The sequence below is a fragment of the Sinocyclocheilus grahami genome, unplaced genomic scaffold (genome assembly GCF_001515645.1).
Source record: "Sinocyclocheilus grahami isolate Dianchi unplaced genomic scaffold, SAMN03320097.WGS_v1.1 scaffold1320.1, whole genome shotgun sequence".
Taxonomy (NCBI): domain Eukaryota; kingdom Metazoa; phylum Chordata; class Actinopteri; order Cypriniformes; family Cyprinidae; genus Sinocyclocheilus; species Sinocyclocheilus grahami.
The window spans coordinates 56594-70023 of NW_015506499.1; the positions used below are offsets into that span (position 1 = coordinate 56594).

General features: G+C 39.0%; 1 protein-coding gene across 1 annotated transcript; it reads right to left on the reverse strand.

The window, feature by feature from the left end:
- Positions 1–6880: 6880 nt before the first annotated feature.
- On the reverse strand, positions 6881–11925 carry LOC107569164 (uncharacterized). Its single transcript, XM_016255177.1, has 5 exons — positions 11355–11925; positions 8636–8662; positions 7806–7979; positions 7678–7724; positions 6881–7602 (listed from the first exon to the last, which is right to left on the reverse strand). The coding sequence occupies exons 1-5, from the start codon at positions 11846–11848 to the stop codon at positions 7076–7078; spliced, it is 1269 nt and encodes a 422-aa protein (XP_016110663.1). The 5' UTR covers positions 11849–11925; the 3' UTR covers positions 6881–7075.
- Positions 11926–13430: the final 1505 nt, after the last annotated feature.

The following is a 13430-nucleotide window of genomic DNA, read 5'->3' on the forward strand; positions in this document are numbered from 1 at the left end:
TTTATGCCAAAAATCATTAGGATATTAAGTAAAGATCATGTTCCATGAAGATATTTTGTAAATTTCCTACCATAAATATATCAAAACTAAATTTTTTATTAGTAATATGCATTGCTAAGAACTTCATTTGGGCAACTTTAAAGGGGCCATATGATGTTGCTAAAAAGAACATTATTTTGTGTATTTGGTGTAATGAAATGTGTTTATGCGGTTTAAGGTTAAAAAAACACATTATTTTCCACATACTGTACATTATTATTTCTTCTCTATGCCCCGCATTTCTGAAACGCGTCGATTTTTACAAAGATTTTTTAAAAAGGTCTGAAAAGCGAGGTGTGCCCTGATTGGCCAGCTATCCAGAGCGTTGTGATTGGCCGAATACCTCGCACCGCATAAACATAAAATCAGACAATCAGATGAAGCATCAAAGATGTGGTCAGTCAGGTTCAGTATCCATAACGTATACATTTATTTTGTGCTAAGTATTCTACAAATACATTTACATATTTATGTTCTTAAAAAATACCCTAAAACTGTACTTTTGCTATACTAAACTGGTATACCTAAAGTCTGCTAAATCGAAACAACTAATTTTGTACTTAACGCACTTAAATTGTGCTGAAGTCCAACTAAAGATAAAGGGGAGGCAGGGGGTGGTTGTAACACGGGTCAGTTGTAACACTTCCAATTTCTCAAATAAGGAACAAGTTACAAATCACCTAATTCACCTCACACATTCTAAGTTTAGTCCTTATTTCACATGTGAGGAAGTAGCCCTGTGGCAGACACAGCAGCTTTTAGAGGAGAAAAATTTATTTTGAGTAACTTTTTAAACTTCATTTATTTTTATGATGGCAGATCCTGCTTTGTATTTAACTCATCAAAGTTAAATTAAGTTTATTGTGCGTCTGTAGATATTTTTATTAGTGCTAATGTTTAAGTTATTAGTGCTAATGTTTTGGCTGTTAGCAGTAAGATGAGCTAGTTCATGGCTACAAGACTCTGGGTTAGTTGTAACATCAATGAAACATGTTATTACTCATTCCAAGCTATTTTTTTGTTTTATTTGTATGTTTTCTTTGAATTTCTGTATGCCTAGGTCTTGGAAGAAGAGAAAGACAAACTGAGGGGTGTCTGTCAAAGTTCAAGTGTTTAAGTAAAATTTTATTATGGCCAATTACTATAACTTCAGCTGCACCGGGCACTTTATCACCAACGCTGTCCTGTACGGCTCTTTAACCGACCAAAAGTGCAGTCAGTTGCGGCTCTCATTATCCTGTAACGTCGTAATTTATGATGCTTTAAACCACAGAAAACGCCATCAATTGCAGCGCTCTTTACCACCTATAACGCCGTCAATTTCGGTGTTTTAAACGTCCAAAAACGTCATCGATTGCGGCGCTCTTTAACGCTGTCAATTTCAGCATTGTAAACTGCAGAAAACACAGTCAATTGCGACGCTCTTTATAAAATATAACGTCCAATTGCTCTTTTACGGAAGCCCTGAACTGCAATGTGAAAAAAATTTCAAGGTAGGAGATAAAGAGCCTAAGTCCAAAGAATTTTTTTCTCTTTCACCTTTTTTTCTCTCCAAAAATGTTTTTTCCCCTCTCTAACAAAAACTTTTTTTTTTCTCTTCAAAAACTTTTCTTTTCTCACTCACTTTTTTTCGCTCTTCTCATTTTTTCTCTCACTTCAAATTTATTTTCTCTCTCAAATTTTTTTGGTCTCTCCGATTCAACACGAGTGAAAAAAAAGATGGCTAACTAACGTTACCATGTATGGTGACCTGGAAGGGATATGTTCGGTTAATTTATGGTAAACGAGAAGGGACATTATCAAGTTCGCTTAGGCTAGTTTTGTCGCGGACATGTTCATTTTGTCAAGGGAATGAAATCATAATTTCATGGCCAAGCGATGTGAAGTTGTGGAGTCCCGAGCCTATGTTGAATATGTTTTTCAACGGCTCTGTGTTGAGGGAACGACATCTTTTCTCGTGGCCAAGAGAAACAAACGCATAACTCGTGGCAACACGTAAACAAACCTGCGTGATCATGGCAACCTGGGATTATCAGAAATGGATATTATATTTGATTTTGAATTAAGTATGACAAAGGCAGTGCGGCAAGACATGAATATTAGGCTACATTAGCCTATTATATTCCGCACAATGTGCCCTTGACAGCATTCTAATAAAGATAGATAGATAGATAGATAGATCGATCAGTGACCTCATGCCAAAATCCATAATAGTATTTTGTTTTTGTTTAATATTTATATAGCCTATAGCTTATTTATTTTACACTTCATTTCATGTATTTCTTTACCCAGTTAACGTTCTGCTTCTAATAGTATACAACCTTTGTTTTGAAAATACTGTAAAAACCCGACGGTCATGCCAATAAACTTTGGTTCTAGCCTGTTTGACTTATATGTTGGTGCACTTACTGGAAGTTATGGGAATTGAACATCTATTAAACAAAGTGATTCTTCTGAACAGTGGGACTGATCCAATCGGTTCTAGTTTGATTCATTAGTTATTCCTTTCCCAGATAGCACACGTACATCTGCAAGAGGTCTGTTAAAGATCGCTGACATCTATTTAAAGATGTCAAATAGATGTCTCCGTGATGGAGGTGTGCTGTCAGGGATCTGATTGATTAAAGACTCCATCAGTCCCTCATACAGCTATGGAAAAAATTAAGAGACCACCCGAACATCAGTTTTTCTGTATTTACTGGATTTATAGGTATGTTATGTTTTATTCTATAAAGGTCTCATAACATTCTTCCAAATTTCAAATGCAAATATTGTCATTCAGAGCGGTTATTTTTTTCTTTTTTCAGAAAATGACAATTGGTCAAAATAACAAATGTTTTCATTTGTTGTGATTGAAAATCAGGGTTATTCCACCAAATATTAATTTCTTAACTCTTCTGAAGTTAAAATAAAACAAAATTTACATTTTACTCAAATCCAGAGAAACTGGACAAAAAATTAATTTATTTCCATCAAGAGTTGCATTAATGTTTGGCTGAGATCTTGTATTGACAATGGGAGAGTGGAAGCGCTCTGTAAAGTCTCACTCATTTGTGTGTGTTCAGTCATAGCTACCATGCGGGATCTGAAGTGGAAGGATAAGTTAGTTGAAGCTGCGGGAGACGCATACAGTAAAACTGTCTCTCCTCACGCTGGTGGTCTGCAGTGATGAATCTGTGTCGACAGTGTCAAAGATCGACATATAGACATACTGAGAGAGTACAAACACACACACAGAGAGATCTGTTCATCCATTCTGACAGACCCCAAAATTTTTTAATGGAAATGTACATACAGTGGGGCAAAAAAGTATTTAGTCAGCCACCAATTGTGCAAGTTCTCCCACTTAAAAAGATGAGAGAGGCCTGTAATTTTCATCATAGGTATACCTCAACTATGAGAGACAAAATGAGAAAAAAAAATCCAGAAAATCACATTGTAGGATTTTTAAAGAATTTATTTGCAAATTATGGTGGAAAATAAGTATTTGGTCAATAACAAAATTTCATCTCAATACTTTGTTATATACACTTTGTTGGCAATGACAGAGGTCATGGACATCGCACGACCCAGAGAACTCGCAGTGACCTTCGTCTCTCAGAGCGCGAGATCAGTTGAAGTTCAGAGCGCCTTCAGAACTTCTGGATCGTGACCACCCTTGTGCAGGTCCTTTAGTGCCTTATCCTGGTGGACCTGCAATAACGCCATGGTGTGTAAGGTGGAGGCAGCTTCTCCACAGGCCACATAAGCACTGCCGGTCAGACCAGATGAGTACCCACAGGCACGGGAGGGAAGGGACAGTTTGCTCCGCCAGGTGGAGGCGTATTAGGACACAACTGCATTGCTATCGACCACTCCACCGGGGGCCCGTATACACCCTAGCTGCACCACCGTCTAGGGTGGTGAGGGAGGAGGAGCTAGCAGGTCGGTTTCTGGCAGTAAAAGGTGCTGTCCACGACCTGGCAAGTTTTGTGGACTTTGATTAACTTAACCTTCGGCTGTCAAGGGATCACACTCCAATCTCCAAGGATACAATATACTAGAGATCAGCTGTTACAATGGTATATGACACAATATAAAGCACAATGAAAGTAAACATGAAAATGTAAATTTACAATATTCAAACATTACATCGAGACACCCCTACCCCTTCGCGTGAACGCGTGAAACTGAGGGGTAGAATTGGGATTGGGCCTTATTCTCCATGTGTAACAACATCATCTGTGTACGCTACAAACTAGGGTATATGACACAATATAAAGCACAATGAAAGTAAACATGAAAATGTAAATTTACAATATTCAAACATTACATCTCATAATTAAGCTTTCGCTCATTTGATAATTTGTTGCAAGCAGCTTCTCTCAGGGATCTTGTGTCCACATTAGGAAAAGCACTTTTTCTGCCAAATAATATACATGAATAATACACTTGAATAAATAAATGACAAACATAGAAAACAACATCTCTTAACAGGCATTTAACATTTTATATCATATTTATTCTCAGATAATCATTCATATATTAATGAAGATTGCTGGAAAATATACAGTGGGTACGGAAAGTATTCAGACCCCCTTAAATTTTTCACTCTTTGTTATATTGCAGCCATTTTTCCTCATTAATGTACAAACAGCACCCCATATTGACAGAAAAACACAGAATTGTTGACATTTTTGCAGATTTATTAAAAAAGAAAAACTGAAATATCACATGGTCCTAAGTATTCAGACCCTTTGCTGTGACACTCAAATATTTAACTCAGGTGCTGTCCATTTCTTCTGATCATCCTGGAGATGGTTCTACACCTTCATTTGAGTCCAGCTGTATTTGATTATACTGATTGGACTTGATTAGAAAAGCCACACACCTGTCTATATAAGACATGTGGCAAACTACTGAAATATTGTGCAAGGCAATTAAGTTATATCTTTTATGATATTTTTAATACCAACAACATGTACCTAGCTTGTGGAAGCGGGCTGTTATTATTCCGGCTCCAAAAAATAATAGTCCCAAGGCTTTAAATGACCTTAGGCCAATTGCCCTCACTTTTCTTGTAATGAAATCATTTGAAAAGCTTGTGAAGACAGAGATTGTAAGGCGAACTGAGCAAGCTCTCGCCCCTATGCAGTTTGCCTATAGGGCACATAGAGGAGTCGAGGACGCTACAATTACAATTACTTAATCTTTTGTTTAAGCATCTAGAAGGGAGAAATACTCATGCTAGACTGTTGTTTATTGACTTTTCCTCAGCTTTTAATTCTATCCAACCACACATTTTAGCTATGAGATTGATAGAACATTTTAAGCTGGGTCCGGTCATGGTCCTATTATTGAGGAGTTTGTCACCTGGTGTGATGAATCTTATTTGGAGTTAAATATAACTGAAACAAAGGACATGATTGTAGATTTGAGAACTTGTGCTTTACGTTATGACAGTACGATCATTAAAGATCAGGCGGTGGATTGTGTGGAAAGCAACAAATATCTCGGGACAGTCATAGATTCTAAATTGATTTTTGAAAAGAACTGTGAGATGGTATGTAAAAAGGGACATCAGCGTCTGTTTTGCCTCAGATTTATCAATGTGAAATCTGGACAGCTTTCTATGATGACCCTTATTTATCAGGCTTTTATTGAATCAGTCTTGACGTTCTCCCTTGTGGCATGGTTTGTTAATGTCTTTGAAGAACAAAAAATATTTGAATCAAATTGTTAGGTGGGCAAGTAAGATTACAGACGAACCACAACTTAACTTAGCAGGTCTTTACTCTAACCATTTACAGCGTAAGGCGAGTTTTATTATTAGAGATAGTTCCCACCCTTTACATGCTGAGTTTCAGCTCCTCCCCTCTGGATGTCGGTTCGTGGCTCCTAGGTGGAGAACTAGACGATATAGTAATACTTCTGTACCTGCAGCTATAGAACTAATAAATGAAAAAAGCAGATGACACTCTTCGCTATGCATGGTTACTTTATGTATTTTAGACTGTTGAGGGTGTGTGTAGAAGCACATTGTCATGACTTTTTTATGTTTTAATATGTATAGTATTGTATGTCTTATGGATTGTCTTAAGGAAGGATTGCTGAATCTCTTGCCTGCACAACAAATTTACCTTTGGGTACTAATAAAGATACCTTGACCTTGAACCATAAAAACTTTGGCAGGGAAGCGTTTTTCTTGTAAAAGACGAGATAACTCGTCAATGGCGTCTTATTTTGATGTAACAAAGGGTTATATCTAAGTGTGTGAGTTGTTTACTTAATTTTTTAATCAGTCATCTCATTAACGCCATTATATTGTTCATTCAGACTGATTCGCAAACGCGGAACTCGCACGAACACAAGAGGCGGGAATTATCGCATGAACCATATCACAGCCGAACATAACCAATCAAATCACAATGGAGGCATTGCCTCCTCTCACATGATTTTCCCCCATTCATTCTCAATTACCCCCCAGTAAAGTCACGGCACGCTATGGGGTCTCTGTTAATAGTCAATGGGCTCAGGGGAGGCAAGCTTCTGCTGTAACTTTACCTGCTGGTGTAGCTGTTGGACAGTGTTACTTTAGAAAAATTAGTAATTTATACACTTTTTAATGTTATACTTTGTAATATGGGCGTTGTTTTATTTTTGTACCACAAATGTTTTTTTCTCATCCATTATTTTGAGGAGACACTGCCTCCCTTGCCTCCTTGGAGGAAACGCCCCTTCTCGTACCATATAATAGTGAAAACACAGAAAGCCGGAACATTCCGTCAATGGTGGGGAAAGAGTTAAATGGGTCATAAATGTACTTTTATTAAATTTGATGATCTGTTTACAATATAAATATTAAATGAAACGTATTACTCCGTTTATTAAAGATTCAGAACAGTATGTGTGTCTGATCAAGATTCATAACTTCTGGATGATAATGAAAAATATTAATAAAAAAATTGAATTAATACAAATGTAATGATGTGAGATTTGATGGGTTTGTGTGCATGTGAACATCAGAAAGAGGATTTACAGAGAGTCTCTCGATTGTTTAATCACACAGAGACACTGAGGAATCAGGATAAGCCCTAAATCCAGCACAGAGGGGTTCAGTGAATGTGGTGTTGAATGTGTGTAAGTGTGTGAGTGTGTGTGTGTCAGAGATGCTGTAGAAGGACAGAGTGCCGGCCGACACGTCCACATACACTCCTGCTCTCTTAGAGGATGATGGGGCAGGTATATCAGTGCTGTTCTTATTGTGCCAGACAGTGAATCTGTTAACAGAACAGATCAGACTCCAGGATTTGTTGTTGTATCCAAATATACAGTCATCTCTCTCTCCTTTCCTGCTGATTCCTTTATATGACACTGATATTTTAACACGTCCACTCCATTCAGCCTCCCAGTAACAGCGTCCAGTCAGACTCTCAACACACAGAACCTGATGACACTCATCAAATCTCTCTGGATGATCAGGATATGGCTGTTTCTCTCCCTCGTGTGCCACTTTGCTGTTCTCATTAGACAGAATGAGACGAGTGTTTACTGTGTTTGGATCCAGTGTGAGATCACAGGCATCTGAACACAAGAAGAAAGAAACATATAGAGCAACAAAACAGGTGAGTGTGTGTGTGTGTGTGCGTGTAGACCTACACTTTCGTGGTCCTGCTGTCATCATGATCTCTCCTCCATGATCCACACTATAAACACAAAAACACACATTACTGTACATCTGCATCATTCACACACATTCAGTATGTCAGTATTAGTGTTTGACATACTTGAATATCTGCAGTTTATAGTTGGGATCCTCCAGCTTGTATTTGAGCAGCTGGACTCCTGAGTGTCCTGGGTGATTGTAGCTCAGATCCAGCTCTCTCAGGTGTGAGGGGTTTGAACTCAGAGCTGAAGACAAATAACCAAAGCCTTCCTCTGTCACCATACAGCCAGACAACCTACAGAATAGAGCAGAGCAGTGTGTTGTTGTGAAGAGATAAGTGCATGTGAAGCTGTATCAGCTCCTGTTCAGCCCCAGCCTCATGTTGCTGAACAACTCTAAACTCCAGCAGCCAGACAGTGAGATACACGTCACTGACTGCCGACTGCATCTCTAGTCAATTCAGGATGGACTTTAGTAACTACACTAAACATTGTTTAAATGAATGAAAACATAATTTATTCAATAGACTTAATTATCTCTCGTGCATACAAACACACAATGTAACTAGATCATATTTAACATAGATGTACAATTATTGTGATGTAAGAAGACAACTGGCTCCTTTTTCTCTTCTCTAGAAACATCTTACAATGTTTTTTTACGTTTGGCTGCTCACTCTGACTTAAAAAAATTAAGGAACAATATTCAGTAAAGCAGTTTAGAAAATCTTTGGACTGTGAAAAGTGACTTGACATTAGTTAATTCTTTAAAACAAATTAATAAAAATGAATGTGAAATTCAAACCTTAGTATCTGCAGCTGACAGTTTGGACTCTTCAGTCCATTAGAGAGCAGCTTCACTCCTGAATCCTGCAGGTCATTGTTACTCAGGTCCAGCTCTGTCAGTACAGAGTTTGAGGATTGTAGAGCTGATGACAAACTCTCACAACACTGAGCAGTGAGATTACAGCCAGCAAGACTAGAAGAGATGAAATATTAACAAATAAAATAATGAAATGTCTGTTCTTAGGAACCTGGAACTAAATAGTTTTAACATTCCAGCCTGAATCACATTACATCATAATTTTATCATTCTGGTTCATTAAAATCAGAGATCAGATGAGCTCTTGACTGTTTCTTTGCTTCAAATATTCACACATTGAAAAATGTAGCAATGTTTTGCTGAGTTTTAAATTATGAACCTGAGAGTTTTGAGTTTTGAATTATGAACCTCAGAGGATCCTCTCCATATATCTGTGTATTTAGTGTCATTTTACGGTTTTACAGATTAAATACTTACTGCATAAATGTCCATAAATGTGCGTACACCAGTCAGCGGAAGTGAGAAAAAAAGTGTTTATTACGTTTGAAATATGGATATTTTTCTTACAAAAATGCATGGATTCGCTATAGGAGGCCTTTATTCACCCCCCAGAGCCGTGTAAGGGACGTTATATTACGGATGCGTGCACTTTATTTCACGTCCTCTGAACTGTTGACAACCAACCCCCATTGAAAGGCTTGTCACAGAGATCAGATGAGCTCTTGACTGTTTCTTTGCTTCAAATATTCACACATTGAAAAATGTAGCAATGTTTTGCTGAGTTTTAAATTATGAACCTGAGAGTTTTGAGTTTTGAATTATGAACCTCAGAGGATCCTCTCCATATATCTGTGTATTTAGTGTCATTTTACGGTTTTACAGATTAAATACTTACTGCATAAATGTCCATAAATGTGCGTACACCAGTCAGCGGAAGTGAGAAAAAAAGTGTTTATTACGTTTGAAATATGGATATTTTTCTTACAAAAATGCATGGATTCGCTATAGGAGGCCTTTATTCACCCCCCAGAGCCGTGTAAGGGACGTTATATTACGGATGCGTGCACTTTATTTCACGTCCTCTGAACTGTTGACAACCAACCCCCATTGAAAGGCTTGGAATAGCCAGGACAGTTTTTAATATAACTCCGATTGGATTCGTCTGAAAGAAGAAAGTCACATACACCTAGGATGCTTTAAGGGTGAGTAAAACACAGGCTAATTAAAATTTGTGGGTGAACTAACCCTTTAAGCAATGGTGTTTCTAAATCCATGCTATGGTAAGTGCACATGCTAAGCTCTGTGCACTTTCTAAAATCCACATTGTGGTAAGTGTGCACCCCAGGCATTCTGCGCACTTTCTAAAATCCTGTATGGTAAGGGTTACGTGCTGTCAGTCTCGTTCCCTTTCTCTGAGTTGGCTTAGGCCCCGGTTTTCGCCTTGGGCTCCACTCAAATAATGTATCTCTGTTGATACATTTCTGAGCAGGGTGTTGCTACCTAAGATCTGTCGAGTCAGTTCTTTGAGCAGGTTTATTCAGAACCGGTGGTAGCCCCCCTGCACTTTATTTCACGTCCTCTGAACTGTTGACAACCAACCCCCATTGAAAGGCTTGGAATAGCCAGGACAGTTTTTAATATAACTCCGATTGGATTCGTCTGAAAGAAGAAAGTCACATACACCTAGGATGCTTTAAGGGTGAGTAAAACACAGGCTAATTAAAATTTGTGGGTGAACTAACCCTTTAAGCAATGGTGTTTCTAAATCCATGCTATGGTAAGTGCACATGCTAAGCTCTGTGCACTTTCTAAAATCCACATTGTGGTAAGTGTGCACCCCAGGCATTCTGCGCACTTTCTAAAATCCTGTATGGTAAGGGTTACGTGCTGTCAGTCTCGTTCCCTTTCTCTGAGTTGGCTTAGGCCCCGGTTTTCGCCTTGGGCTCCACTCAAATAATGTATCTCTGTTGATACATTTCTGAGCAGGGTGTTGCTACCTAAGATCTGTCGAGTCAGTTCTTTGAGCAGGTTTATTCAGAACCGGTGGTAGCCCCCCTGGTTGACAGGCCAGGGTCTGGTGTGGTTTTTTAGACACCTGGCCGTATCCCCTTAAAGTAATCTTTTTCTTCTGATTCCAAGCCTTGAGCTCTGCTCTAGGCTTGGGCTTCCTAGCCCAGCCCTTAACAGGTAATTTCTTTTAGGGTATGCAGCTCAGGCCCTTGGACAAAGGGGATAATGTCACTGACTGCCGTCAAGACATCCTTTGGGGCAACTCCCATGGCTATGGTAAGAGTTGGTACGTAGTGCTCGCCATCGTTTTCTGGCATGCACTCCCCTCAGCATGGTGGCATGGGTATACTGTTCCCCATAGCGACCCATAGAGGATGCAGTTCGAAGTTCCCTCGAAAGGGAACATCTCAGGTTACGTATGTAACCATGGTTCCCTGAGTAGGGAACGAGACACTGCGTCCTCTAGTTTCCTTGCCATGCTGCGGAAAAAAGCTTCAGATGAAGAAGCGGATGATGTGTTATCCCGGCGCCCTTTTATACTGTGATCGCACAGGGTAATGATGTCATAGGCTGTCGCCGGCCAATGATATTGTTGTTTTTAGATGTATGCTTCAGACACGGGTCACGCTGAAGGCATTCCCCATAGCGACCCATAGAGAACGCAGTGTCTCGTTCCCTTCTCAGGGAACCATGGTTACATACGTAACCTGAGACGTTTCCACCAAAAATCTAACATGGTTATGGGATTAAGCATAATATTTCTGAAACATACTCAACGTGGCTTATAATAGGTCTTCTTTAAACATGATTATTCATTTGCTAATAATTAAACACTCACAGAGCTTTTCTGCAGTTGATCACGGCTGGTACCAGTCTTCTTCTGCCCTCATCTGATGTGTTGTATTTCTTGAGGTCCAGCTCATCCAGCGGCTCCTCTGACATCTGAAGCATGTAAGTGATTGTTGAGCAGTGAGCAGGAGAGAGTTTCTTCTCTGAGTGCTTGTCTGACTTCACAAACTCCTGAATCTCTCTGGACAGAGTCTGATCTTTCACTTCCAGCAGACAGAGGAACAGATTGATGGATCTTTCAGTGGAGAGTCCATGTCCATCTTTGATCATCTCTTTAATGTACTGTGTGGTTCTCCTGATGCTCTCTGAGCTGTTCTCTGTGTGTGTCAGTAGATCCTGTAAGAGTCTCTGATTGGACTCCAGTGAGACGCCCAGCAGGAACCGCAGGAACAGATCCAGACGTCCATTCTCACTCTCAAGGGCTTCATCTACTGCACCTTTGAGCAAATTTTGCAATGAAGCAAAATTCTTCAGCTTCTCCATAGTTGTATTTATATGGTAGTAAAATACATAGAAAGCAGCTAGAAACTCCTGAACGCTCAGATGAATGAAGCTGTAGACTTTCCTCTGATGAATCACCATGTTCTTCATTCACTCCTTCTCTCTCTCCCTCAATGATGTAGAGCTGTGTGTAGATGCTGTTCAGGACGCTTTCATTCTCCTGGAGTTTCAGTCCCTCAAATAATCTCTCATACTTGCTCCTCATGCTGGTTTTGTGCTGGTCTTTGACTCTCTGTAGTTCAGCATTCACTGATCGGGTGCATCTATTCAGGGATGCTCTAATGGGAGTGAAACTGCTGGTCGAACAAGAGGCCGAGGGTCTAAACTGTAAGCGTGAGACTCCCTCCACTCTGCTGAAACAACAATAAAAGACAATACAATTATGAAAAAAGCTCAAGCTGGTCCTCAAGCTGACATCACCGGTTCTGTTAGTCAATAATTTTCTTATATCCAGTGTTTTCCATTAATGACTAATCTTTTTTGCCCCTTTCATAATGAACTAAAAATATTTTTGGGTCAAAGACGAGACGTCACCATTTTGGTGTCCGCATAAAATTACGTTTACAAAGATGATCAATATATATAGATAATGTAATATTATATATGCTTGTGTGTGTATATGTACATGTTTGCAAATATGCATGTACTCTGTTTAATATCTATATGCATAATGAAGGTCATTTGAGGTTATTCTGGATGGAATTGAATTAGGACACATAGGAATTAGGTTCTCTCCCTGGATGTATATAGTAATTTATTTTTTATATACATTTTATTATATGTTTTAAGTTTACAAAAGTAATTTTATATACATAACAATACATGTTAAATGCAAGCAAAGGGTCTACTTTCATATTTCAAATAACTTTGGAACATTATTTCCCCCATATTTTGACATTTTATTTTCACCAAAGTGAGTAATTGTCATTCAGTGTAATGGTCCAGACTTTGCTTTTACCATTACATCTTTAAATAAACATATAGAATACCAACTTAAAAAATACATTGGTTGTTTTGGCATTTTCAAATAAGCGTTGGCTGTGTTATGTTAAAAGTTTTTTTTAAAGTTATGAAATAACCAGGGGACTTTTGTCCCCAAAATGCAGTTTGTCAGAGATCATTCGGTGTAACAGGAACAAGAAGCCATTCTGAAATTAAATACAATCTGATAGTCATACAGCAGTCTGTGACATCATCAAATGGCTCCTGAAAGACCGTGTGGTGCTGCAGAAAAGTGAATTTATTGCTCTTAAATATGAGTTCATTTCACCTTTTCATGGTGTTGTAACAGATCGGCCAGGCTCCACCACCACCCAATCACAACGATCCCTCTCACCTGAGTTCTGAGCACCTGCACCTGTCACCAATCAAGCACCTCATTACCAGCCTGCATGAAAGCACACACCTCAGACACCCTCACTGTCCGGTCTTGTATACACGTACAGGACTCAATGACTTTGCTACTACTTCCATTTGAATACTTCCTGCATTACTTACCTCCTGTGTTCCTCCTCGTCTCCAAGTGTCTCCTGTTCCTCCTAGTTCCCGGATTGCTGAGGTGTGT

What these genes read in the sequence shown, in the direction of transcription:
- LOC107569164 (XM_016255177.1), bottom strand. Translation starts at nt 11,848, where the DNA reads ATGGAGAAGCTGAAGAATTTTGCTTCATTGCAAAATTTGCTCAAAGGT. An exon ending in ATCAACTGCAGAAAAGCTCT is followed by an intron (nt 8,663 to 11,354) that starts GTGAGTGTTTAA and finishes CATCTCTTCTAG; the next exon opens with TCTTGCTGGCTGTAATCTCA. An exon ending in GACAGCAGGACCACGAAAGT is followed by an intron (nt 7,603 to 7,677) that starts GTAGGTCTACAC and finishes TCTTGTGTTCAG; the next exon opens with ATGCCTGTGATCTCACACTG.